The 27,183-nt window shown below is 40.5% G+C and overlaps 3 protein-coding genes across 3 annotated transcripts; all 3 read right to left on the reverse strand.

Moving 5' to 3' along the window:
• Positions 1-24: 24 nt before the first annotated feature.
• LOC129372232 (uncharacterized) lies at positions 25-1,949 on the reverse strand. Its single transcript, XM_055049356.1, has 6 exons — positions 1,856-1,949; positions 1,466-1,777; positions 1,218-1,347; positions 1,017-1,138; positions 839-885; positions 25-720 (listed from the first exon to the last, which is right to left on the reverse strand). Exons 1-6 carry the CDS (start codon positions 1,890-1,892, stop codon positions 562-564), a joined length of 807 nt encoding a protein of 268 aa, XP_054905331.1. The 5' UTR covers positions 1,893-1,949; the 3' UTR covers positions 25-561.
• Positions 1,950-2,840: 891 nt separating this feature from the next.
• Positions 2,841-15,253, reverse strand: LOC129372502 (zinc finger protein 335-like). Its single transcript, XM_055049865.1, has 28 exons — positions 13,788-15,253; positions 13,524-13,717; positions 13,157-13,433; positions 12,989-13,066; positions 11,645-12,769; positions 11,366-11,545; positions 10,324-10,488; positions 9,984-10,242; positions 9,712-9,889; positions 9,490-9,602; positions 9,389-9,407; positions 8,770-8,886; positions 8,603-8,676; positions 8,330-8,490; positions 8,012-8,235; positions 7,820-7,919; positions 7,652-7,740; positions 6,787-7,043; positions 6,571-6,679; positions 6,296-6,487; positions 6,020-6,162; positions 5,778-5,917; positions 4,958-5,055; positions 4,752-4,838; positions 4,383-4,466; positions 4,257-4,298; positions 4,041-4,134; positions 2,841-3,470 (listed from the first exon to the last, which is right to left on the reverse strand). Exons 1-28 carry the CDS (start codon positions 13,882-13,884, stop codon positions 3,349-3,351), a joined length of 4,818 nt encoding a protein of 1,605 aa, XP_054905840.1. The 5' UTR covers positions 13,885-15,253; the 3' UTR covers positions 2,841-3,348.
• A 6,689-nt stretch (positions 15,254-21,942) lies between these two features.
• Positions 21,943-26,449, reverse strand: mmp9 (matrix metallopeptidase 9). Its single transcript, XM_055049953.1, has 13 exons — positions 26,143-26,449; positions 25,665-25,903; positions 25,022-25,170; positions 24,786-24,914; positions 24,520-24,693; positions 24,250-24,423; positions 23,986-24,159; positions 23,750-23,905; positions 23,443-23,659; positions 23,225-23,364; positions 22,986-23,136; positions 22,767-22,870; positions 21,943-22,671 (listed from the first exon to the last, which is right to left on the reverse strand). Exons 1-13 carry the CDS (start codon positions 26,278-26,280, stop codon positions 22,547-22,549), a joined length of 2,070 nt encoding a protein of 689 aa, XP_054905928.1. The 5' UTR covers positions 26,281-26,449; the 3' UTR covers positions 21,943-22,546.
• Between the last annotated feature and the right edge of the window lie 734 nt (positions 26,450-27,183).

Consider the following 27,183-nt stretch of genomic DNA (forward strand, 5'->3'; position numbering starts at 1 on the left):
TTCCTGTCCTCCACTCTTCAATTACTTTTATTTGATAGACCAGCACAACGTAGTCCATGACTGCAAAATGAAAATGAATGGTTACTCACTGCAACCTTAACTAAAAATCAAATAATTAAAGAGGCACCCTAAGATTTACAGAGATACCTGAACCAAAAGCTGGTTGTGTAGAGTGTTAAGTTGGGGAGGTAGAATATCAATGTAAACCACAGCTCAGAGTCTGAGTTTAAAAAATGTCTTAACAATGTTTATTGTTTACCTTCATCTTCACAATTACGCATTACTTTCTGTTGGTCTATCTCAATACTAATAAACACATATAAGTTTGTAAAAAAATATCAAACTATTCAAGTTGGCAGTGCCAAAGTCCAGTCCTGAACACCTACCATCCTGCCACTTTCAGACGCCTAAATCAGACAGCTGAAAATCCACACCAAGTTTCATTCAGCTCTGCAGAGACCTGGTAATGAGCCAATCATTTGATTCTGCTGTGTTGGAGCAGAGGCACATAAAAGTTGCAGGACTGCAGCTCTAGAGGACTAGACCCTAAGACAATTCGGATCACAGCTGGATTGCCAATCTGGAGTACTCCACTGTCCCGGCATTGTCCGCTTGAGAGATGCTTTCCCCAGTTCTGTGCTCTTCCAGGTTTGCATACACCACCTCAGGTTTCTGACGAGGCTTAAAGTCGAATGTTGCATAGACGATTCCACTCATTTCCTGAAAGAGACCAAGTGTATTCAGGGGTTTTGGAGTAGAGGAAGTTCAAAACAACAATGTCTCCTTGTAAACCAGGCAGTGAGTCAAAATCACAGCTGGCTGCCAGTTCCCCACCTACCGGAGCGTCTTGTTTCTGTGACTCACACAGAGCTTCTCCATATATGTCTACAAAACAGGAATAAAAACAACACAGCATTACATTGGCTGGCCCTTCTATAAAAAAAAAAACAACTAAACAGACAGACTGGCAGACAGTCACATTGGAGAAGTGTAATGATTTTCAGGAAAATGCTTACTTGACTTTTTGCGTTTTGCTTTGACTTTACAGCAAACAGCAACAACAACAACAGATACAACAAAGATCATTGCTGCGATGGACACAGTGACCAAGAGCGGAATGCTAAAATTCCAGGAGGGTCTGAAAGAGAGACAGAGTTTGAAATTCAGTCATACCTTACAAGTCACAACAATAGCAACACAAAGAAAAGGCTGCAGACCTGTCATTGTCTCTGAAGTCCTGTACTGGGACCAGTACAGTAGATGCCAGGAGTGTTGTGAAGCTGTTTGGGACCATGACTGCTGTGGTTGTCAGTGGAAACTGAGACTTGCTGTAGTGATCAGAGGTTTCTGCAAAATCATCAGTTCAGACATCTGAATTTAGAGCAAGACCCAAAGGAAAAAGCTTCCTTTGCACATCAAGAAATTATATATTAGAGTATACATATTTACATGTAGGTTTACTTACCAAACACCTCCACATAATAGTCGGAATAAATTCGGTTCTGGCTTCCCAGAACGGCACATCTGTAATAACCAGCATCTCCGACCTGCACGTTTGAAATCCTGAACTCGATCCACCCGTCTTCCTTCGTTGTGGTGACTCTTCCCCTCAGTGAATCACAGGTGTACCCTGCACTGTCCAGCACTTTGTAGCATTGGCCAGGATACAGTTTACAGCAGGACTTGTTGTAGCCGTTGTAAAATGGAGGAAACACGAGTCTCAGCACAATGTGCTGAACCTCCTCAGTCCTCGGCTGTGCTTTTAGGAGGCAGTTCTCTGGAAAACAAGAAGTCAGTTTTTGTGTTTCAGTAAGATCTAATTAGGAGAAAATCCCAAACTGTTGCTTTGCCATACCTTGCAAAAGGCAGAACAGCATAATGAGAATCTTCATCTTCACCAAGTGTCAGCGCCTGTAAAGAGTTTTTTCCCTCTTGTGAGACAATTTTAGGCAGCTCCTCAGAGGAAAGAAAAGGGAAGTTACTTTTTCATCAGCAGAAAAAAAACTGAAACATATGACTGGAGGTCCTCTGAGATTTCCAGCACACTCTCAAGTAATGCAGATTTTTATAAAAAAAAATAAAAAAAAAATTTGTAACTGGAACTTAAGCTTCCGTTTTTTGTTTGAAAGTAACAGAAATTATTTCCTGATTGAAACATCACTCATAGCTTGACTCCTTTTCACCCAGATGTGTGAAATATTTTACATGAAGATCAGCATATTTTTTGCAGCCTCTTGCTGATGAATCATATGTGTGGAAATTTACCTGGAATTATAGAAAAAACTGAAACATCCCCCGAAACAGCAAATGTTCCTCCAGAACATACATCTAGCATTTAGCATTAGGGTAACGTTCACTTTTCTAGTTCTCATATGAAGATTTTCCACTTCAGTGTTAGTAGTAGTAGTAATACTCGAGGTCAAATGTGCTGCAATTAAATATCAAATGCTTTCAATAAAATGTGAAATACAGCAGACAAATAAACACAGAGAAAAAAAGTCTAGAGGAAAGGAGAAAATGTCAACAACAAATTGATCAGCAGACAGAGAACAAAAAAGTTGGACCCACAGACCATTAGGGCCTCCTGGCTCAGAAGCACTTTGCTTCTGATTGGTTGATCAGCACTTTGTGTGATATTTTCTTTACGTCTTACACGACATTTTTTTTTGTAGCTTTTTTTTCCCTTCAAAATGTCGATTTAATTTCTTTTAGATAATTCTCGTATTATAAACCAAGAATATTTCACATCTGCTAAATAGCAAGGGCCTGCATCTCTGCTGCTTCCACAATCTCCCACCAGCAGCAACAAAAACTGTTTCATAAACACATACGAAAAGCTCTAGACGTGTACACAAAGCGATTTATTTGGTGTTAGCTTTTAACTTTTGATACATGTCTTACCAACTCAAAACACATCATCCATAATAAAGCAAAAGACTAATGAAAAATGTATGTACATAAATATTCCATAACTCAGTTGTAAAATACTACACAATTAACTTAATACATATATAAAATAAACACTCCCTTTTGTCCTTCATTTCAATCACAAAACTAAAAAAAAAAAGAAATTTTCTAAAACATGTTAGATAACATTGTCTTGCGAGTTGAAGCAGCTCAGGCACACAAACACTGTTCTTAAACTCACAAAACAGACAAACCTTGTTCAAATGTACTCTGAAACGTGCAGCCCCTATTAATAATTTAGAAGCAACAAGTCTGAAAATGTGCATTTATTTTCCACAAGCTGTTAATCTTTTGCAGATAAGGCTTCAGTTCGCAGCCTTGTGAATGCATGGATGCATAAATGAGTTGAGGTCGTGGTTTTCTGAGCTCGCATGTGCGTCTCTACTCGTTGGTGAAGGTAATGACGTCATAGGAGATGCCCTGCTGCTGCAGCTGCTCCAGCTGCTCCGGTGTAGCCTCGGTGTAAAGTGTTTGGGTCTGCCCCATGGCTGCGTCCGCTACAGCTGCAAGAAGAAAAGTTGTGTTTATTATTATTATTAATAAGCTGGCATCCCACTCGAGGCTGTTGAGGAAGGAGGGAGAGAAACGTGACAGAAGCTCACAGAATTTATTGTATATTTTAAAGTAGTTTTGTCCAACTAAAAGCAACAATTTTAGCTTCAAGAGAAAAATAAATAAATAAATAATTAATTAAAAAAACAGTCAGATTTTGTGTGCATGAATCCTTTAGACTGCATTTGAAAGAAAATCAGCCTTACAAATATAAATGGCATTTTCTTCTCCTGAGTAAAATTTAAGCTGATAGCGAAGATCTACAAACCTCACATATTTATATGGAAATTCATGGAAATTCAGCACAACCTGAGGAAACATCATGTAATGTATGCAGCTTAAATTGCAGCAGAGGTTCCTGAAAGCCTTCACATTGGTGCTAGGTTCTCTATATTTGCAATCATTCACATGGGAACTCTTAAGATGCTGTGTATCTGATCAGAATATTTATTATTATTATTAAATGTGAGACATGTATATAAATTAATGCAATCTTTAAAAAAATTTCCCACAAAGCAAACCTGTGACAGCAGAATGTGCTGCAGCTTCCATGTCCTCCTGAGCTTGAGAGCTGACAGGAACGTACTGGATCTGCCCGTCATGACTTACAGCAATCTGCACATATATGTATAGCAAAAAAAAAAAAGTGTCACTGCAGATTATCCAGCATCAACCACGTCCCTTTAATCAGTTTAATTTACCGACATTAAGCTTAAAATAAATCAAGTCTGCCTTACCGGCTGTTCATGCTCGTATTGGATAATGTGTCCATCAGGCACCTGCCCAGCAGAAAAACACCTTCAGACATTGAAGGCTTTCATTGGGAAAAGTGGCTAACTGAGAGAAACTGAATTATTACTCACCTGAATTTGGTTACCATCAGAAACTACAACATACTCCTGAGGAATTAAGTGTTCAACTCCATCCTGTGAGATGATGTACTGAACCTGAAAAAGAAAAAAAACACAAATGATACGAACAATGCAGCTTAAGCTTTATAAATACATAATGATTTATACATGAGCAGGCGACATTTAGTTTCATATTAAAACTGCGAGACATAACATCAAGAAAACTGTACTTAAAACTTTGTGATGTGATTTTAGGAACTACAGAAAGAACATTTTCAAGCAAAATACATGTCTTTGAGTATTTATAATGCCTTTTTTCCCCATAGTTTGTCAAACAACTCCAAAAAAATTAGCCCAATGAATCAGCAAAGTGTTTCTTACTTCAGTCACCTGGTTATCTGCAGTCATCAGGTGCTGAACAGTCTGACCATCAATGGTGGTTATCTGCTGGATGTAAGGCCCTTCGTCCTGACGAATGCACATAGAAATTGATGTTTTTATATATTCAAACAACAAGCAAAACTCATTTTCAAACAAGTAAATTCTCATTTTTGTAACGTTAACACTAGAACTGCCGATGATGTCACCTGATCGGATAGCGGCTGCTCTTGAGATACAATGATGTGATCCTGACTGAGCGCCTGCAACCGCTCTGGAGTGATCGTTGTCTGATGAGCCTGCAAGGCTATTGCAAAAACAAATAATCAGATTGTAGTATTATGTTTTATATTAAATAATAGCAAAAAAACAAAACAAAAAAAGAGAGAGAGAGTCAATTATGTTGGTCAATTAGTTCAATTAGTTCTGATCGCCCTTCAGTTCAATGTCAGGGATTTCTCTACCTCAACAGAGATTCACTGAAGTATCATGTTGATGTCTCTTTGATCTGGGATTAAATATCTTGTTTTCTGGTTCTATTTTTTTAACCAGATGACACATTTTTTACACTGACCAACACCAGTGCAATATAATATACAAGTTATGGTGACACTTTATTGGAAGGGGCTTGCATAAGACTGTCATAAACATGACATAACATCTGTTATGAACATGAAGGAATCCCCGTGAATGTTAAAAACTGTTGTCATGAAGCGTCATTTGGGAAATAATGACACTTTTATTGCAAAGCTGCAATATAAGTTCATTAAAATTTTCAACTTTGCATTATTCAGTAATTAATAACTCTTTCAAAGCAAAGTTGTACGAAAACTTCCATTGAAAGTGCATTAAAAGTGTCAACTTTGCACTAAAGTGACATTATTTCCAGAATGATACTTCATGACAACAGTCATAGACATGCATGAAGACTCCTTCATGTTCATAAAAGGTCTTATGACAGAATTAAGCCAGTCTTATGCACACCTCTTCAAAGGAAGGGTGTTTTTTTCAAGTTTTTTCTGTGCTTACACTGCAGGGTGGCTAAGGCCTCTTCGTCACTGTTCACAATGATCGTTTGCTGAGATGCGTTGCTGCGGCTTTTGCGAGTGGGATGATCCTGACTGTGGAGACGCTCCATGTGGAACTTCAGGTGACCATTACGGTTAAACCTTAAAGAAAAACAAAACAAAACAAACAACCAGTCACATGGACAGCTGCTCGGCACATCTCATTCTCAAATTTTACTTAAAAAAAAAAAGTTCACTTCCAACCTTTGTCCACAATGTTTGCAAGCGAACGGCTTCTCGTTGGTGTGGGTCATCATGTGACGACGCAAATCTTTCTTATTCTTTGAGGCAAAGCTGCAACTTGGACATTTATGCGGGCGCAGGTAGGAGTGCATCCCCATGTGAGACTAAGGATGTTGTGTAGAAGAGACAAATACGTTTTTCCTCTTTGATACTGAATGGTGCTTAAATTAACAATTAAAATTATATTAAATATCTGATAAAGAAATGAATTTATTAAGCTGCTGCTGTGAGACTTGCCTTCACTTCAGGCCAGGAGGTTGAGGTGAAATCACAGTCGGGACATTTAAAAGTGTTGGGATCCAAGTGCGCCCTCTTGTGGTTCTCCATGTCGGAGCGGCCGTTGAATGACTCCATGCAGATGCGGCAGCAAAATCGCTTGATGTTGGGAGAGCTCGTCGCTGTGGGCGAGGCTGGATCTTCACTGCTCAGCTATCAGGAGAGACGAAGCACTCATGTGTGAAACTAGAAACGACGTTTGGACACACCCATCAAATAAAAATACTGGTCATTACCTCTACTTGCTGCAATACACCGTCAGCCAGGGCTGAAGTTAGATAGTACTTGTCATTTTTCAGGTTCTCTGATGCAGAGACGTCTAAACCCTGACTGCTTTCATCAACGCTGAAACACAGCATTTTAATGGGATTAAAACCTAAAAACACTTATCAGAATAATGCAAACTTAAAAACAAAAAAACATATTCTTTGTGTTCCACTAAGTTTAGACACCTGAATGCGGGGCTGTGGACTTCAGCAGCAGGCTCTTCAACAACACTGAACTCGCCTCCATCCTCGTAGCTTTCTATGGCGATGTGGGTAAGCTCCCCAGCTTCAGAGGCGGCTGCCTCGTAGGCCTCCTGCAGCACTGCTTCACCGTTCTCAGACACATGAAAGGTCATGATCTTTTGACCCTGCCCAGGCGCAACGGTCAGGCCACCGACTGCTTCGCCTCCCCCTTCACTTCCTTCTGATTTCAGCACTGCCACCTGTGAAGCATGAAGAGTGAAACATACCTTAAATATTAGCACATTTTTGTAAAACCATGACTAGGCCATTAACCCTTTCACATTTTGTCACATTACAGCCACAAATTTTAACGTATCTTATGTGACTAACCAACACAAAGTAGTACATAATTATGAAGTGGACAGAAAAAGAACGATAAAGGTATAGGGTGAATTGACTTAAAGAGTCTATGGTTGTTCTGTGAAGATGCCAGAAGTTTGTTAGAGAACAAACTTCATCATGAGGACAAAGGACAGAGTTGTGGAGAAGTTTAAAGCAAGCAAGTTCTGTCCCTCGCTTTATAATGTCAAGATTTCTAAGTACAGAACAACTGGACACCTACCAACACAGTAACTGACTGGATAGGAGCTTTTAAGAACCAACATTGAACCAACATCAGTTGTGCAAAACTGATCCCATTAAAAAAAAGGTCTTGGTTCAGGAATTTTGGTCTTACTGAAAGAGTGGAAGGTAGAAAACCATTGTTTAAAGAAAAATGTTGACAAAATTTGCAAAGTTCTAAAACGGCATGCCCAGCATTGTTAAGAATTGCTATAAATATATCTTAAAAAGACCATTTTCAACAAACCTGTAAAGAGTTTCCAACAATTTCCCGAGCGTTGCTCATGTTCAGCAACAGATCCAGGGCATTTTGAGCAGACAGACCACTGGCCTCAGCTAAGGAACAGATTTAGGAAAAGTCAAGTTAACATGTTAAAAAATATCAAAGAAATGTCTTCCTAAATAATTAACTGACCATGTTCATAGATTATAGTTGTATTTCCCAATGCATCCTGGGTCACTGAAGCATTTTCTATCCCCTGCATAGCCTGTAGTGTCTCAGGATCCACAGTAATCTAAAGAACGATGATGGAAAAAAAATAAAGCAAAATAGAATAAACAGCAAAGCGATGTGTGCTGTTTAATAAAACAGTTTAAATGGACTCACTATGGTGTTCTGTAATGTCGGATTGTTGTCGTCATGCTGTTGTTTGAGCTCCTCTATCTGCTGCAGGGTGAAGAAGGGTTTCCTTCGTCTTCTGACTGGCTCCTCGGGGTGAGCCAGAGACCACTCGTCAAAGGCCTCTGGGTGGCGGCATTGCACATGGAGACGCAGGTTCTTCCTGTGCTTGGTGGTGAAGTGACACATATCACAAGAGAAAGGCTTCTCCCCTGCAGAGACACAATACCATGAGTACAGACTCAGTATAACGAGTTTGGGGGGGGAGACATGGAGACACAATGAAATCTCGACTCAAACACCAACCTGTGTGTTTGATGGCCATGTGTGAGACCAGGAACTCCTCTTTGGACGTGGAATATTTACAGTAGTCACACCTGAAGGGCCTGTCGTTGGTGTGGGAGAGCTGATGGTTGAGCAGCAGCTTCTTGTTTTCACAAGAATAGTCACAAAACTCGCACTTGAACCTTGAAAATGTATGTAGATGTAAATTTACAAAAAGTATAGTATATATATATGTTTTATCATTGTGAAAAGATGCCAAAGAATGAACGAGAACGGAAAGTTTTCAGTACTGACTTGTCTCCAAGACTCTGGATGTGGGTCAATAAGTGCATTTTGAATGTGTACCTCTTCTTGAAGGATTTTCCGCACTACAAAAAAACCCAATAAAGGTTCAAGAAATTCTCTTTACACACAGTAGACTGTGACGTAAAAGCAGAATTTGATAGGAAAAGGCTCCACACCTTGTCACACATGTGTGGCTTCTCAGAGCTGTGAGTTTTCATGTGTTGGGTGAGTCTCTTTTGCATCGGGTACACCTTGTCACACACCGGGCACGGGAACTCTAACACCTTGGGAATCTGCAGGAATGAAAACGACAAACACGCTGGTGAGAGTTAACACAGGGCTACAGAAAGAAAAAGATCTGCCCATCAAATCAGAAAATATGCAATGAGACTTTCTGCCCAGGGCGGTACATCCTGCAGGGCGTCAAAAGGCTTAAATTATATTTATGTTACTTATTTTTATTTCCATTTAGTGAAGAAGATGATGTATGTCTTGTTATGCTTATAATCCTTAGCTTGTGGCCTGAATTTTGTGAAAAGTGCTTTGTACATTATTCTTTCATTGGACAGTAATTTAAGAAATTCAACATTTAGCCTTTTTTTTTTTTAAAGTAATCGACATCTATTATGCTGGATCAGGGAAAATATACATTTCTTAGTAAGTTACTGTCAAAGATGTCAGGAAATCTTCTATGGGAAATCTGTGTGGAACTTTAAGAACCCCAACATTTGGCTTTACATCTAACAGAAAGAACTGTGAGACAAACTACTGTTACTGATGCTGTATGTTACTCACCAACTCTTTTTTTCTTCTCCTGCAAGATCATAAAGATATTATTAGTTGTAATTTCAAAAATTATGGGGAAAACGTGTATATTTGTTAAATAAGTTGCGCACTTCTCTTTGCTGTGAACTGCAGAGTGTCGAATAACATCTTTCTTGTAAACACTTGAGTAGTCACACTCCTCACATTTAAATGGCTTCGTGCCTTCATGATTGAACATGTGCTCCTGCATAAAAGAAAAAAAGGTCTTCTTGTGATACATTTCAGAAGAAAAAAACCCTACAAATAAAGTGATATGGAGCCTGAAAGCTGCGAGTTGCTTTGCTTCTACTGACCTTCAGTGAAGACCAGCGCTTGCAGCGGTAGCTGCACTGGAGGCACTTAAACAGCTCTGGGTCACTGCCTTCATGAGAGTCGATGTGAAAGCGCAGATCCTCCTGGGTGAGGAAGCGCGAACCGCAGATCCAGCAGTTGTGGGGCCGCAGCAGAGGTTTGAGTGATTTATAGTACCGACTAGAACACATTGAAGCCGAATAAGTCATTAATATATCTATCGTAAAATATTTTTATGCCACTCATGGCGACATTTAAATACTTTGGAGCTTACTTGCGATTCATATACTTCCTATATTTCTTGCGCAGGAAGCGCTTAGAAGGTCGGCCCCGTTTCCTCGGGAGGAACTCCTCCTCTGGTTGAGAGTTTGACGAAGGGTCTTTGTTCTCGGAGTCAGATTGGCTGATCGCTGCCTCAGCTGTGTCCTCGTTAATCTCTCTACCCAGACCTTGGCCCAAACCAGAAGAGCTTGCCTCTTCAGCTGGAGAGGGATCCACACTGAGCCTGGGCCACTTAGAGATGCTTTCTGCTTCTGTGACAAACAACGTAGAATAAGGGACGAACCGACTGCAAGCTAAAAGTTTGAATTTGGGTTATAAAAGCAACATTTCACCTTTGCTGCTGTTCCCTTCACCAGAAACGTTGTACTTCCTCGGGCGACCGACTTTTCGCCGGGGACGCCCTTGAGATGAGGAGGAGATGGGAGTGGGTGGTTTCTTCGGGAAAGCTGGAGGTCTTCCTTTAATCTCCTGATCTACAGGGTTGTAGTCGCTGTCCTCTGGAGACAAACAGAAGAGCAGCGTTAAGATTGTAAGGCTCTGCAAAATTTGCCTCAGTACTTCAACTCTTTCGTACTTTGTCACATTATAATCACAAACTTTAGTATATTTTATGGAGATTTTATATGACAAGAAACGAAATGTAACACGTTATTGTAAGGTTGAATGAATTTGATATGTTGCATCTAATATGTTTTACAAATTGAAAAAGTGGGTTTTAACTTAGTAATACATGTAGATTCACTTCAGACAAAACTCTTTTAACTTGAATTTTGGTAACGCATATCTACTACAGATTATGAGTTCATTGTTTTCCTAAATTTGTCTTTTACTGATACTTTTATTTCTGGGTGGATATTTTAAAAGTATTTTATTTCAAATGTTTTTTTTATGTTCAGCACTTTGTTTTTTGCTTCCTGTTTTTAATGGCAAATAAAGATGGCTTGACTGAGTTAAGCCAAATACACCTGTGTGTAATTTAATCTCAGTTTAAACACATAATCCCTGAGGTCACAGGTTGGGAAAGAATGGCATTTATTAGAGAAGCAGCATCATGGCAGCTCTGGAGGAGCTGCTTTACCTTCCAGCAGGAGAATAAACTAAATAAACAGACAGAGCAACAACTGAGCTAAATACAAACACACACCACAACATCTAGGAATTAGTTTGAAAGACTTTGAAAATCATGTTTTTCTTTCCTCTTTACAATCATGTGCTATTTTGCGTTACCTAATACTAAAATCCCAATAAAATGCAAAATGTGAAAAGATTTAAGGAATACTTTTGCATAGTGCTGTAAATGTTGGTTATATAACTTAAACAATGGAGGAAGGAAATATGTTTGAGTGTTTAAAGAAAATGTTTCCCACCACTCACCTTCTGGATCGTCGATGGCGCCAGCATCCACAATATCGTCCTCTTCTTCTTCTGGTTGCTTCACAGAATCCTTCACCTCTTCCGCTTTCCTCCTTTCTGCCTCTTCTCGCTCTGCTTTTTGACGAGCTAATGTCTCGCTTTTAGGAGGTCGACCACGTTTCCGTTTCATTGGTATTTCGCCTGAACAAAAAAGTAACAAAAATCAGTAAATAGGAATAAAAATATGATTGTGACTATCTATTCAACTTTCTCGTTTATATACATCATCAGAATCCTTACCGGCGGGTTTAAAGTGTTTGTCCCTCATGTGGTTAATGAGCGTGTCTTTGGAAATACTTTTGTACGGACACATCTTGCACTTGAATTGATGAACAATCACCACCTCCATCATCTCCTCTAACTCAGCCAAGTTCGGCTGGTGGTCTCCTGAACCCGTAGGCGCAGCTGACGTGTCCATGTCTCTGGAGAACCCCGGTTCATCCTGGGAGCCCCGAGGCTCCTCTGGGCACGGGGAGCTCTGTTGGGCCGGTTCAGGTTCTTGATTAGATGCATACGTGCCACTGCTACTGATGTACAGACCAGGTTGACTCTCGTTGCATTCCAGCGCCTCAGGAAGTCCGCCTGTGCCCACCGTGTCTGCAAGCGGGTGGTCTGACGAGGAGCTATCATCATGATAGAGGGATGCCTCTGGGCCGTTGCTATTCTCTGTGTAGCAGGAGTGCTGTGGCTGCTGCTGAGAGTGCTGTGGCTGATCTGGATCCTGGTTCTGCTCATCGTCGTCGTCATCGTCATGTCGTGTCTGATATCGCGAACAGCCGGGCTGCTCAGAGTCTGCAGCCGCAACGCATTCCCCTCCAGACTCTCCTGCGTACTGTCGGCTGGTCTGGGTCCGGTGGTCAGCGCTGCTGTCGATATAGCTGCGTGAATGATGCGGCTGCTCTCTGGCATCTGCTACACGCTGGAGATACCCGGAGCTGCAGTCCACCACGTAGCGGCTTCTGCTGGTGGGGTTTGAGTCGGCTCCACTGCATTCCACGTATCCAGGAAGGTCCTGGTCACTGTTGTTACCACTGTAGTCAGGGAAGCCGGTCTGGGAGCGAGTCTGGTCGGGTTCCTCACCCGAACACTCCAGAAACGACGATGAAGACTCCTCAGTCTGGTCCGGGCCATCCGCGCTGCAGTCCAAATACTGGGAAGGATGGGAGTGCTGGGGCTGGTCGGGCTGGCTGCTGCTCTCTTCTCTGTAACCGGAGTGTCCCGGATGATCATCGGGCTGGTCCGGTTCAAGGACGCCCTGCAGGTCTCCCTGATCCTGGCAGGTGGACGTGGGGCCTTCAGCATGAGCCTCAATGGCTCCACGGTTGGACATGGCTGAAGATGACATCTGGGCTACCATAGGAGCCCCTGCAACATGCAAGAAACAAAGATGGATTTGAAAACATTCTCTTAGTGGTGTAGAGTACATAAAGAAACAATCTTTATTGCTTTACTGAAATTCATGCTTTTACATTCACGTCGCACAACACCACACGATGGGGAAGATAATATACCTGCTCTGAAAACAGACATTTTATGAAAGCGATGATAACATTTAAAGTGGGTTAATGGATGAGACACACTTACCGTCATCTGGTCCTTGTAAAACAAGATACTGAGTAGTTTCTGCACCTCCATCTTCTGCACTGGTGACAGCTATACAACCTTAATTAAAAACAAAGCAGACATCACTCACTGTACTATGAAAAATAAGTACTCAAACTTTTACACATTTGTGTGCATTACTGGGATTACCGTTCATGACATCGGGGCCGATGGTGGACTCTATGATCTTGTCGATTGCAGACCCCAGATCTGATGAGGTAGAGGCAGTGGAGTCAGAAACCATCATCGCTCCGTCTGACACAGCACTGGAGTGGACCAGAACTTGAGCCGATTCAGACACCAGCACTGACTGGGTCACTGTGGAGACACTAGACACGCTGGTGGACTGAGCCACGGAAGACGAGTCAGGAAGATGAACTGAAGAAACTCTGACATCTGTGCTGGAGCTGGTCTCTGGGATGAACACCTGGAAAACAAGTGGAAGCAGCATGTTGTCTTCCAATGGTGTAATTAAATTCAAGTTGTCTTCCAAAAGAGGACATTCATAAAAACTCACCATGAGTCCTTCTGAGCTCTGTCCCACATGACAGTCTGATTCTGGGGCCTGCGCATGGGAGGCAGCAGCATCGCTGCTGTCTGCGGACATCGCCTCAGATGATTCCATGCCCATGCCGCTTTCAGACGGCTCCTCCATCCCCGATGGGCCTGCATCGCTGCTGCTTTCCACCTCATTCTCCTCCGAATCCATAACTACAAAAAAGAATAAAATAAATTAGGTCAAAGTTTCATCTTCAAAACATGTTTAAAATATAAAACATACAAACATAAGTGTGCAGTAGTAGCACTGTTGGTAGCACTGTTGCTTTGCACCAAGAAGGTCCTGGGTTCAATTCTCGGCCCGGGGTCTTTTTGTGCATGCGTGAGTCTCTGGGTTCTCTGGCTTCCTCCCACGGTTAATTGGTTTCTCTAAATTCTCCCAAAGTGTGATTGTGTGTGTGCATGATTGTTTGCCCTTTCTGTGTCTGGCCACCTGTCCAGGGTGAAAGTTAGCTGGAAATAGGCCCCAGCACGCCACTAGGGACAAGGGTACAGTTTCAAGGTGCATACATCTAAGCGATGTTTAGTTGCCATCAAGCAACTAAGTCTTAAAATATAAAAAAGTAACTGGCAGGTAATAGTGGCGGGTAAGATGACCCTAAAAGCTCATGTGACGTAACTCTGATTTTTTTTAACATAAAAATGATCGGTGTTTATTTCAGTATTCTATCAGTTTGAGGCAATTAAACCAAATAAAAATGGTGAAGAAAACATTGACTCGTGTCTTTCTGTTTCATGTATTACAAATATTCATAACACATTTTAATAGCATTTTGGCCTCAAGTGTTTCTATTAAAATCAACAAATGATTTTGAGTGTTGCCTTGCAAGGCCATGTCAACATCATTTATATGATGACTCAGTTGTAAATATATTAGTGATGTGCACCACTGTGATTGTGCATAGCTATAACCCATTATTTTGCCAGCCTACTTTGTAATAAGCACTGGATATGGGACTGCCTCTGGTTGCAGCATTTCATCTTTATCTCTCTCAATGAGATTGACTCCAATTGCATCAAGCCTTGTTTCCCACCTAAAGCTGTTTGTCGACGGGATTTCACGTGTTTTTTTAATGGGCATAACAAACTCATTTCCTAACAAACGTGACCCAATCGAAGGAGATTTAAATAAGTTTGTCTTCGGTACATTTATTTTAACAGGAAAGGGGAAGAAACACCAAAGAATGACGCGTCTCCTTTTTGTTTTCAGCGTCAATCTTATGTTTTGGAGGAATTACTTTGGTACTCAAGTGTCGACTATTATACTTGCGTTTCTCCTTTATCATACGTCCAACTTAGCACCTTTCTCCTTACAGATCCCAGCGTTTTTAATAAACGTGCATTTTGGGGGATAAACGTGATTTGCATTGATCATGATTCAGGATAAGCCTTCTTGGTTACTGTTGATTTGCTTATCCAGAGACATAAGCTAACAAGTGAACATGGAAGCTAACGGATTAGCATTGTGTTGGGTCGATGAAACTACTGGAATGCGTTTTAATATGCCCTAACAAAAACAGGCCCTGTTTCTAATGTTGTAAGGCTGACGCTGGGCAAACGTAAAGCCGTCCCAAACATAAAAACCACAACGTTATCCCAGCACAAAGCTAATCTGACTCAAACTGCGGCGAAGGTTAGCAGCTTTAAGCAGGCCTAGCTGTCCTACACCCTGCCTGCTGCGCGTCGCCATTAAACAGCACTTCTAGTCTTTTCCACTCAGGCATTCTGTGAGCTCTCCTGGCCCGGGGACCTCGAGGGCCTGAGCCGCGACAGACCGCCCAAATACCCTCCCTGAAGAAAATTAAAACATTTTCCTTTCCCGACATCAGAATTGTTGCTCTTTTTTCTTACCTTCTATTTTTGAGGAGACGAGTATCCTGTAGCGTAGAGGCGCCGAGTGGATCACAACATAGCAACCGATAATAGTCGATTCTTTCTAGTCGGGCGCCATGAGTATCTCCTCGCTTCCTGTCTTTGCAACCGGATCTTGTTTATTGTTTTTGTTTCCAAAGGCACTTTCTGAGATTTGCAAATTAAACAAAGCCATCAGAATCAAGTACCAGTTTTCACCGGGTAGTTGTCCTCAATTAGACCCGAGTAATAATCTGAAGTCTTTATCATTTTGTGGACTATTGTTTTTAGAGGAGGACGTATTACACAGAAGTGCGGAGGAATATCAGGCTTAACTGCCCTTCTGTACCATGTTAGTTTTTTCTCTTAATTCATTTTTTAAACATATTTACAAAATTCAGATGTAAAAAAGTCTTCTAAATGTGCTTTTTGTAACGATTTAATATTTAATGTGAAATCCGTAAATTAGTGGTGATTCCTAATGCTAAGAAACCTTTCAACAGAGTATAATAATAAAAAAGAGTCTCGGCTTCTGTTATTTTTCTGTTCTTCACCGTAATTTCACGTTTGCATTTGAATTCTTATTTCTAGAAAAGCCTTGTGGTTTGTACAATGTATTAAATAAAATACAAATATGTGTTTATCAAATTTCTTTGCTGCATTTCTCTGATCAGAATCATAATGTGATCAGAGAATTTCAGACTTCACTAAAGAAGCCTAATACAGAAAATTATAGAAAGTTATAAGGTCTGTCAGTTTGCAGTAAAAAAAAAAAAATAATAAAAAAAATAAATAAATAAATAAAAAAAAAAAAATATATATATATATATATATATATGTATATATATATATATATATACATATATATATATATATATATATATATATATATATATATATATATATATATATAATATATATATATATATATATATGGATATATATATGGATATATGGATCTGTTGGAATGCTACTACTCAAGTAACCCTAGTGAGAGAGGTTACATGCAAAGACTGGGGAAGGAATGGTTACTTCGACATCCCCAGTCAACACTAAGTGCTAAACAACTAGTAACTCAGTGTTCCAACATCCGCAAACGGCAACTGCTATCACAACTTGAGATTGACGAGATACAACACAAATGCTACGGCAAAAGGGAGGAACCCGGATGTCAGGACTGTGGGGACTTAACTACAAGTCCCCACCCAGTGAGGGTATACACGGCCCCAATGAGCGAAACAGAGCTGAACGAGACAGCTGCTGACCTGAGAGAGAGAATCATGACCCGAATGACAACCAGGCCTCCTCGGCGCCAATTACAACGGCTGAGTGAAGTACCATCAGAAAGTCTCATTGAGAATGTGAATGCAGCATTGAGAACGATCCCTACCAACACCATAACAGAAACCAATGAGCTGATCTACAACTCATCTACAATCCCCTACATGGGATGTACCACCAGCAAATAACCCAAGTGGCTGATATCAGTAAATCCTACCAATGGCTGGAAAAAGCTGGACTCAAGGACAGCACAGAGGCCCTCATCCTGGCTGCCCAGGAACAGGCCCTAAACACCAGAGCAATAGAGGCCCAGATCTACCACACCAGACAAGACCCAAGGTGTAGGTTGTGCAAGGAGGCCCCTGAGACAGTCCAGCACATCATAGCAGGGTGCAAGATACTGGCAGGGAAAGCGTACATGGAGCGACATAACCAAGTGGCAGGCATAGTGTACAGAAACATCTGTGCAGAATATGGACTGGAAACCCCGAGATCAAAGTGGGAAACACCCCCAAAGGTGGTGGAGAACGCCAGAGCTAAGATCCTGTGGGACTTCCAGATCCAGACAGACAAAATGGTAATGGCGAACCAACCAGACATTGTCGTAGTGGATAAACATCAGAGGAAAGCCGTTGTGGTTGATGTAGCAATACCAAGTGATTGCAACATCAGGAAAAAGGAGCACGAGAAACTGGAGAAATACCAGGGCCTCAGGGAAGAACTGGAGAGGGCCTGGAAGGTGAAGACCACAGTGGTGCCTGTGGTCATCGGGCCCTCGGGGCAGTAACCCCCAAACTGGAGCAGTGGCTACAACAGATCCCAGGAACAACATCAGACATCTCAGTCCAGAAATGTGCAGTCCTTGGCACAGCCAAGATACTGCGCAGAACCCTCAAGCTCCCAGGCCTCTGGTAGAGGACCCGAGCTCAGAGGATAAGAACCACCCGCGGTGGATGAGAAGGGAATTTTTTTTTTTTTTTTTTTTTAGAGTCAGGAGTTTTCTTAAGTTCCTTTATGTAGCCAGCATTATTTTATACTTTTGTTGTTTATTTAAAATAAACAACAATAACACATTTTCTTTGTTATTGGATGCTTTTTGAGATTTATTTCTATTATTTCTTCCTACAATAAAATGTAAGATGTTTTACCCAGCTATTATTTCTGGAAACCCAGTGTGTTGAAAAGTCTTCTGGTAAATGGTTTTAGTACCACGAAGCTTAACTTCCATTCAAGAGATCTTTTTTTATTGATTTGGCACCATAATCCTCATTACGCCTTTTTATGTTGTTGGTGGGTGGAACTCTGTTATATTCTGTCGTAAAGAATGAATAGTAATTGCTTATTTGTAATTGCTTGTTTCTTATGCACTTTTCACCTTTTCAATGCACTTTTTGCTTGACAAAAAAAAAAAAACATTTTAAATTTTCTCAGTCTGTATCATGAAAATACACAGGCAGATTTAATTAAGCTGCAATTTTATTAAGCCTCAGAAATCATTGTGGTGTTTAAACACTAGGGGGAGACGTGCGCACATTTGATGATGATAAACACAGGCTTTTGTTAGTTCCTAGTATCTGTTTAACAAAGCAGTGCAAGGAGGAAAAAGTAGGAAAGAAAGAAATTGACTTACTACATACAGCTTTTTTTCTGATAACATTTCAGCCCTGTCACTCGCGACTTAGACATTTCTCTTGTATATGTCATCAATGAGAAATCATTTTCTGGAGAAAAATTTAAAGATTCATGCAGAGGGGCATAAATCTTTAAATTTTGTTCTGATAGGTATCAGTATCAGTTATAAGACGGGTAAAAACTGCTCTGTCTGGTAATAGCTTATTTGAATGGGTACAATTGTTAAGTACACATAATACCAAGAACTGTAACATTTAAAGCCTGAGGTAATTTGCAGCGCACATGGCTTCACGTCTATCCAGTCGGCGGTCATTGACATACTCAGTCATTGTTAAAGAAGCTGGCTGCACAGAGCGTGCTGTCCCAAAGCATAATAATGTGGAGTTTATTGGAAGAAAAAAGGGTGGGATGGAAGAAGACTCGCAAGGCGTGGAGTTAGTGCTTCAAGAATTACCAGAAATTTCCAGGAATGGGCAACAACTAGCACGTTACTTGAGTTAAGCCAGTGGAACCCAAAATCTGGGTGGAGACCCCAGTTTGGGTCACCACTTTGTAATTGTGAAGTGCCAAGATGCAAAGATCAACCTAAATAATAAAGATGACTAAAGTAAAGCATATTGTTACTTTTAACATTCTTATAGTTTGGCGTAACTTTAGAATAGATAAAAGCATTGACAACATTGACCCATTTATTAGCTGTTGTTGCTGTTTATGTTGTCATTGTTCCCCAATTTTAACTTATTCAAAGAGTTGAAGTCCCCAGTGTAGAAAAGTTTGGAAAGTAAACCACTCCTGAAACAGAGACAACGTCAGAAAAATATTACCAGGGCCAAAAAGAGGGCTGGTGTATGGAACCAGTAGTTTATTGTTGTCTTATAAAAATGGTCAGTTTTTAACCTGAAAATAAAGATTGCATTGCCTTACATGCCTTGATTGCAGGAGGAGCTCCAAATATAGTAAATATATTGTGCAGCACATAGACATTTTTTCAGTAAATCAATATTTTTGTGATAAAATTAAAAGGTTAATGGACTTCTGTAATATTTTGATTTTCTTAAACTTTTTCATGTTTTCTTTTGCCATAATCCATAATCTTGCACACACAAAGCAAATAAATATCAGGAATATGCCGCCTTATAATGAACAAGCCTATTAGAATGAAATAAATGAACACTGTCATGATAATTTACTGAGATAAATTTGTACAGGTTTTTCATTTCTGGACAGACTTTCTCATCCAGTCCCATAGAAACCTCCGGAACAAAAATCCTCCATGCTAAAAAATATTTAATTACCATAGTCTTTCATCTTTTTTCCAGTCATCAAATGCCTCCACTGCCTTTTCAGAGCTTTGGCTGTGCACATCCCAGCTGTGTTCAGAGTTAAATTAAGAAGAAAACTTGACAAACAGTTTCAAAATACAAGCTTGGTACCAAGTGCTCATGAAGCCATTTTGGTTTTCTGTAATATTAGCGTTCCCTCTTTGACTTTGAGGGACAATTATAATCTGAAGTAAAATTCTCTTATAGTTCAAATGAAAAAAAATACACATTCATTAACTTTGCAGCATGGATTTCTGTAACAGGTAATTAGTTTCCTGCGCAGCTTGACTGAATCTGGTTTGGGGAGTCTGTGTCTATGAAGACAAAATGAGCCATCTGTTTACGCTCTCCTGCCAGCTCAATATCAATCATAGATTTGATGTCGCCACAAAGAGGGAAAAGCAAGGTGCTGAACACACATTCACCCAAATTAAATCCGAAGGACAGAATCTTATAATAAGACATTGGAAAATGTAATATTTTAACCAGTAAGGGTCAGACAAAACTTATGTTTGTGCATGGAAGATTTAGCTTTTTCTTTCCACACAATCCACACGAAGCAGTATGGATTCATGCCATTTTAATATTCTGTGTCTATTGTCTGAGTGCCGCAGCTGAAATTGAGACTCATTCGATAAGGAAACATATTTCCTATTTGTCATTGTCCGATTTTGGTGAGTCTGTGTGAATTGTCTCACTTTCCTGTTGCTACTTGACAAGAGTGCTTGGTGTCACAGTTTGCTGACAGACCTTCAAGATTCAGTGTGTTGTGTGTTTACAAATGTAATTCCACATTGCTTAATTATTTGTCTTTCTGTCATTTTGACTAGTCTGGCACGCTCGTCTAACATCATCAATGTATATTCATATCCATTCAGCTGCTTCTCACTGAATATCTTCATTTTGTCTCATCTAAGTTTTTCTAAATAATGTCTTGCTTCAGTGTTTCCATGGAATGTTCTGCTTTTATGAACTCCACGAATTTCCACAACATGATGCGGCCACCACATTGTCTTCACTTGACAGTGAAGACAACATACACAAGCTTACAATTTCCCCCCTTTTTTTCTCAACATTTACCAATGATGGGTACGACCAAACACTTCAGTGTGAATTTCGTCATCAACCTCAGGATACCTATTTACAAACTGTATTTTGGCTTCTTTTTTGTCACTTTTGGAGTAATCTTTTCCATTTTTCTGAATAATTTTTTTATCCCAAGTCAAAGCAATACTTGCTACACGGTGAATAATGGGGCTGGGTTGCCAAAGTCAACCACCATTGTTCCAAAAGTCTTTGTTCTGGGCCTTTTATGTTCATCTTGCACTGGAACATGCTGAGGTCACTGACCTCCGGGGGCTTTCTTCATGAGAGAGCTTGCTCCTCTTTTTTAACATTGCCTTGGGTGAGACGTGTTGCGGCTCGTCAACCTCTGCATAAAAAGGTCGCTCTCACAGTGTCAGCTCCCTTTTGTGTGGGAATTGATCTTATCTGTGTGCTTGAGCAGCCTATTGTGAATATTATTGTGAGAATAATTGTAACTACAAAGGAACTGTTTGTTTGATTCACAGTGGAAGCTGGTTGGGGTTCTCTAGCATTTTTATCTTCTGTTGTGTGGAAAGCCAATTAAAGTGCAGCCTTGGTAGAGTTTTGTTTATTTATAGTAGTACTTTATTTCGTAGTTAAGAGGTGTTTTGCTCTATTATTTTGACCTTGGAAACCCTGAAGACTAGGTCTTTTAATTTCTCACGTGTTTTGTTTTTGCCTAACTGAAAAATTAACTTTTGTTTCTACTGACACCAGCTGTTGTGTGGATATGTTTTCTTATGTGATTTCTTGTGCCAGAAATAACCCTTGCTGTTTTGAGGGGGTTGCGACACAAGGTCACCCCTGAGTAGTGTGACGGCTGGACATTCCTGTGGTGTTTTTGTTTGGGTGCAATTGTTTTAACAGATGAATGTGACACTTCTAGGCAACCAGGCATACTGCGGTCCACTGTGCTTCTCCACAATGTCACAGAAATCAGTAGTGTGTTCGAGGTGATGATGGACAGGTTAGTAGTAATTTTAGCTTATGAACTCTTTAGAACTTTATGAAAGTTTAACACAAATTGAAGATTTTTATTCTTCAGGCAATTAGTAAGTAGTTTAGAAATATCTCTGGTTATCTGATTTAAATTGGAAAAGTGAATTATGTTCCAAGAAATGTTTTTTATTCGTTGTATATAGCAGAAATAAAGAAACGTATCAATCCAAAAGTATTTGCAAATGATAAAGACCCTGACAAAGGAAGAATGTTCTCACAGAATTTTTATTGCATTGAAAGCTGGAATATTTGTACAAAATTATTAGTTTTATAAATAATTTCAATTAAGGAGACACAGAATGTCTTCCAGTGCAAGTTTATGGCTTTGAAACCATTTTCAGAAAATCACATAAAACCACACAAAACAAATAGGCTTATGACATAAAATAATAATATTAGATGTTGCTATAAATACCAAAAAAATAATAATATTTGAATACTGACAAGGGTCTGATCCAGTCAGACATGAAATTTCATCTGCAAATCTGGAGTTTTATCCAGAAAGCATGTGTTAAAATTACTTGTATGGGTCTCAAATTATAGGCCACTATGGTCATCAGTTCACAGCATTTCAGACTGAGTGCAAACGATGGTTGTTTGCCTTCTTGTTCTGGGCCTTTGACTTGGATTCAGTCCAATGCTGTATGAGTAATAATCAGCCAAATTCAATAGAGGCTAGTCGTTCACATTGCATAAAGCACATACATCATACAAAAGGCATGATGCGCAAACACTGCATCACATTCTTTCAGACACCTGCACAAAAAAACATTTGGTTGCTACAGCCTCACAGCCCATCCGTGCATGTATCTCAGTAGTGATTTCTTGAGGCATCTGGGCATTTCAGAAGATCGTATTTCACGTAGCCGACGCGGTCCACCTGCCTGCGAGAATTCATGCGCCAGTAGAAACGATCTCTGCAGAAGTAAATGTTGCCTGAAAGGGAAACGTTGATGTTACAACAACCACATTGTATGCCATGTTTTGTTGATGTTTGTGGATTTGGGTTCCTGAGCTTAAGGTATGCTTACCTTTGTGCTGGAACACATCATGAGCATCATTAGGGACACCTCCAAAGATGGCATCGGTATATTTGGGGTATCCTTTGTCAATTCTTTGGGTCTTGAGATCAAACCTGTTGGGAAAAGAATCAGATTGAGATCTGCTGTTGGTCCTATAACACAAAACCCGTTAAAGGATGGGTTACATTACAGATTTCTTCTAAAAAAAAGGGGGCAATTTCTACTCACCTCCAGAAGTTCTCGCCACTGAAGAGAAGCACTTTGCTCTTCCCTCTCTGCAGTGCTCCCTCCACCTTCTGCACACTTGGGGGCAAACCAAGCTTCTCAATACTGCGGGGCCCAAGCACACTGCTTCCTGTGTACACCCAGAACCTGCTTCCTGTTGTAAGGTAACAATAATAATATGATTAAAACTCTTTGTCTAACATTTCAGTGCTCTGATAGGCTCTTGAAAGAACACTCCTTACCTGAAAAGAAGTATATTTTTTTGGTCTGAACATCCTCAAAGGCAGAGTCAATGACAGATGGTAGAGCTGGCCAACTCTGAGAAATGGAAAATGGTCCCTTTCGGCCTCCGTCTCCCTTGCTTGGTACCTTCCAGAATTGCCTGTTAACCAAAAATGCAAGATTATCATCTAATCATGTTATATTTCTAGAAAATAAGTAAAACTATGTATTTACTCACCCATCTTTGAAGAAATGCAGATGTCCCTGAATCACAGTGATGGTGTCAAACTTGAGCATCTTGCAGGGGTCTTTAGTTGGATCCACAGTGGATGGTGTTGTCCCGACCGATGGATCAGTGGGTTCAGGTTCTTCTGTGGCGTCGCTCTCGTCGGGGTAAGGAGTTGTGGTAGGAGTATTAGGTTGAGGAGGAGTAGGATCAGGGCCTGTTTTACTTCCTGCGTAATATGGGGATGTTCTTGGTTAAGGCAAAGTTAACGTGTGTTTGATGAGATTCGTCATGAAAGAGTACTGAGCTATGAGCTCACCATAGAGGTACTGAATGCCTTCAATGTCATCCTCATGCAGGGAGAAATCCTCCACATAGCTGTACATTGGGTACATGAGGGCGTCTCTAATGTTGGAGTGATCCAAACCAAGGGCGTGTCCGAACTCGTGGGCAGCCACCAGGAACAGGCTATAACCTGAAAGATATCCGGTTATAAATTTTACCATTGCATAAAATAGTAAACACAGAACAAAGTCTGGCATTCATGTTGCTCACCCTGGTCAGGACAGAAACCCCATTTCTTGTCTTCATCATAGCTGTCAGTGGTGCCACACCACAATTTGCCATCTCCTCTCCCCTCACTTGTACATGAGTGGTATTCCTTGCCCAGAAACACAAAAGGAAAGTGGCAGGGATCTCCCTCTGAGTTTCCTCCAATTACAGCAGTGTCTGGACAAACAGAGACAAAATAACTGTGGTTAAACAAAGCAACAAGCCACTGTGGCAGGACTTTCACGCCTTGGGTTTCCTGTTACCCACCACGGTTGGGACAGAAGCCATATTTTTTGTCCGTGTCAAAGTTGCTGGTGGTGGCACACCAGCGGTATCCGTCGCTGCGGCCCTCGGTCGTACAGCTCTCATACTTCTCACCCTGGAAGATGAAGGGGAATATACAGGGGGCTCCATCCGCGTTTCCGTCAAACGTGTACAAGACTGTGAGAATTACAGTAGAAAACATAGTTGGATGAGCCTCAGTTTTCCTTCACAATCTCATAAACGTAATGGGTAACTCGTTTTTGTCATGCTTACGTTCACTTGGGCAGAAGCCGTATTTCTTGTCTTTGTTGTAGTCGGCTGTGGTTGCACACCAGGGCAGGTTGTCGGTTCGGCCTTCGGTGGTGCAGCTGGTGTATGATTTCCCTTCGAAAGTGAAGGGGAAGTGGCACAAGGCGCCTTCTGCATTGCCATAGTAAGTCTTTACCACTGAGAAGACAGATTTGATTGTGTGTTAAAGGAGATCTGTGCAAAGAACACCAGAGGAAAGCGCCACCATGTGATTTCTGAGGTGTAGTTACCTGCTCCTTTTCCCAGAGTCCAGTGTTCGTCATCGTCAAAGTGGGCGTCCCCCTGGATGCCATCACCAGGAGGATAGGCGTGAGCTAGGAGGCCATCCTTTCCGTCAAAGGGGTATAGATCCCCGTGGTCTAATAAGACCATGAAGCAGCTCATCAATGTTTGATTTTTAGAATTCAGTTTCTTAATTTGTTAGGGAGCAAAGGTTTGACTTGTAAATGTAAAAAAGAGCACATACCAGCTTTTCCAAAGGAGATCATGATGTCTGCAGTGCCTTGAAAAAGGCGGGTAAATTTCAGAGGAGTGACATCACTCCACACCTTGAAGGCTCTTGCAAAGGCATCATCAATCAGATTGCTGTCCATGTCAGGAGAATAGTTCAGGATCCTGAGGACACAGTAAACTCAAAATGACTAGCTGATCCAGTCCAGTGGAAACTTATCAACGCTTTTCAGCTTCAAGAGATAGTTTTCTGCCTATAGCACAAAATGTCATGATATAATTTGCTTTTAAGTTTAGGCTGTGAATTGTTTTTTTTTTTTTTTGTAAACATATAATCTACCATAGCAAGAACATCTCTGGTGAAATCACACAAGGCACTGGGTAGTGTGTCAGTTTTTACTTTTCTCTTTATTTGCATGTTTTCAAGCATTTAAAGTTAATATTATTTAAGCTTTCCCTTGCATGAACATCTACGATTTGTTTTTTTTGTATAAAGTGCTATTTTCAAAAAATTAGTTTTCTGAAATTCTGCTTGAAAATCAATGTTTTATTAAAAAGCAAAGTTTTTTTATAGCCACTGCATAGTTGGTAGAATAAAAAAATATCTCACTGTGTAATCGTCAATGTAATGACACATAGTGTTTCTTCCTTCCACTCACCTGTATGTAACATCATTATGGTCCCATTTGAGGTCCCCGTCAAAGGTTTTGTAATTGGCCACATCAGGAACACCACAGCGAGGACGCTTCATGGCCTCCAGTGTCATCTTGTCCAGTTCTCCAGTCTCCTCCAGACCCATCTGTCTCTGCATCCTCTTCAGAGCCTTTGCTGTGGACACCATGGACTGGAAGCCACTGCGGTGCTCCGTCTCCATGTAACCAAACCTTTTCAGATAACTCTGTCAAACAAGACAAAGCACGTCAGAGCTCAGCCAAACACTCCTATACTCAATTTGTGACATTTATAAATTGCTTTTATAAAAGGCATCTGTAGCTTTAATTTAGAGAGTAAATATTTCCATCAACATTGTGATATCAGTCTCTGTTCAGGTAATTTGTTTCCCCTAAACAGCTTTATTAAAACTCCGTTCTGGGAGTTTCAGACTGTGAAAAGAAGAATAAACCATCTGCTACTCACTTCTGCCAGCTCCACATCTGTCACATTTTTCACGACGTCCCCTGGGAAAGTGACAAAGACCGACTTGACTGGAAGGCTCCATCCGTTCTGCACGCCTATTCCCAAAAGTAAACACACCACTAATGCACAGCACCTCATGATGAGCTCTGCTGCGGCACAAAATGCAACAAAAATGCAAAAACTATGTTCAAAGACAGATAATCAAGTGTGAACCAAAGTCAAAGTAAGAAAAAACTCTCAGAAGATTGGCTAAGTTTACGCTGCTGTGACGTCTTCTGTGTTTTGGAAGTTGGTTCCTGTTGTCTGTCTGAACTGTGCTGCTGGTTGGGGTTGTAGATGTTGTATTTATACAGAGTAGAGTCTTAGTCATCAAACCCTCGCTCCCGCCTACTGTAACATCAGATATGTGCAAAACTTTACAGGCTGGGGGAATTTCCAAAACATCCACATTTATTTCATACCTACTAACTAATGAGTGGGTAATAAGTTGATGGGTTCTTTTTCTTTTAAAACTTTTTCCATGTAAATTGTGACTACTTGTCTCTTAAAATAAGAGCACACCACAAAAATAATTAGCTTCTTTGTACAGCACTGCTATGAAAAATGTCCTTATGAAGCTTTTGCTTCCTACTCTGAGACGAATTTGTAAAGTAAACAAAGTGAACCAAAGATGATGAAATCAACTTTCATAGATTGTTTACATGATTGTTAACAATGTAAAGTTTAAAGAGCATTGATTACAGATAAAGGAGCTGGTTTGTTTTCATCATTAATTTCAAGGAAACGACTCAGCTGTTTATGAGTGTGTTTATGAAAAGGCAAAAATCATCATGAGACCAAGCCAGACACTTCTGTTATTTCACTGCTTAAAGTGTCAATATAAAAATATCCGCTTCCACGTTCTTTTTTTTTCTTTTTGTTATACAAATATAGAGTTCCTTCCTCTTTGTTCGAAGCTGGATGCCAACAGAAACGCAAAATTAGGTCAAGGATAAAGCAGACTAAGAAAACTGTGCTCTGCTGTTTTGTGTACTCAGTCTC

Source organism: Poeciliopsis prolifica, unplaced genomic scaffold (assembly GCF_027474105.1).
Source record: "Poeciliopsis prolifica strain line A6 unplaced genomic scaffold, Auburn_PproV2 SCAFFOLD029, whole genome shotgun sequence".
NCBI classification, from domain to species: domain Eukaryota; kingdom Metazoa; phylum Chordata; class Actinopteri; order Cyprinodontiformes; family Poeciliidae; genus Poeciliopsis; species Poeciliopsis prolifica.

Coding starts and splice junctions, on each gene's coding strand:
- LOC129372232 (XM_055049356.1), bottom strand. CDS start 1,892: ATGAAGATTCTCATTATGCTGTTCTGCCTTTTGCAAG. Junction 1,348..1,465: donor CTATTATGTGGAGGTGTTTG/GTAAGTAAACCT, acceptor ATGATTTTGCAG/AAACCTCTGATCACTACAGC. Junction 1,139..1,217: donor GACTTCAGAGACAATGACAG/GTCTGCAGCCTT, acceptor TCTCTCTTTCAG/ACCCTCCTGGAATTTTAGCA.
- LOC129372502 (XM_055049865.1), bottom strand. CDS start 13,884: ATGCACAAAAAGACCCCGGGCCGAGAATTGAACCCAGGACCTTCTTGG. Junction 9,603..9,711: donor AGCGCTGGTCTTCACTGAAG/GTCAGTAGAAGC, acceptor TCTTTTATGCAG/GAGCACATGTTCAATCATGA. Junction 4,135..4,256: donor AATACGAGCATGAACAGCCG/GTAAGGCAGACT, acceptor ATATATGTGCAG/ATTGCTGTAAGTCATGACGG.
- mmp9 (XM_055049953.1), bottom strand. CDS start 26,280: ATGAGGTGCTGTGCATTAGTGGTGTGTTTACTTTTGGGAATAGGCGTG. Junction 23,906..23,985: donor GGGTTTCTGTCCTGACCAGG/GTGAGCAACATG, acceptor GATATCTTTCAG/GTTATAGCCTGTTCCTGGTG. Junction 23,660..23,749: donor AGGCATTCAGTACCTCTATG/GTGAGCTCATAG, acceptor CATATTACGCAG/GAAGTAAAACAGGCCCTGAT.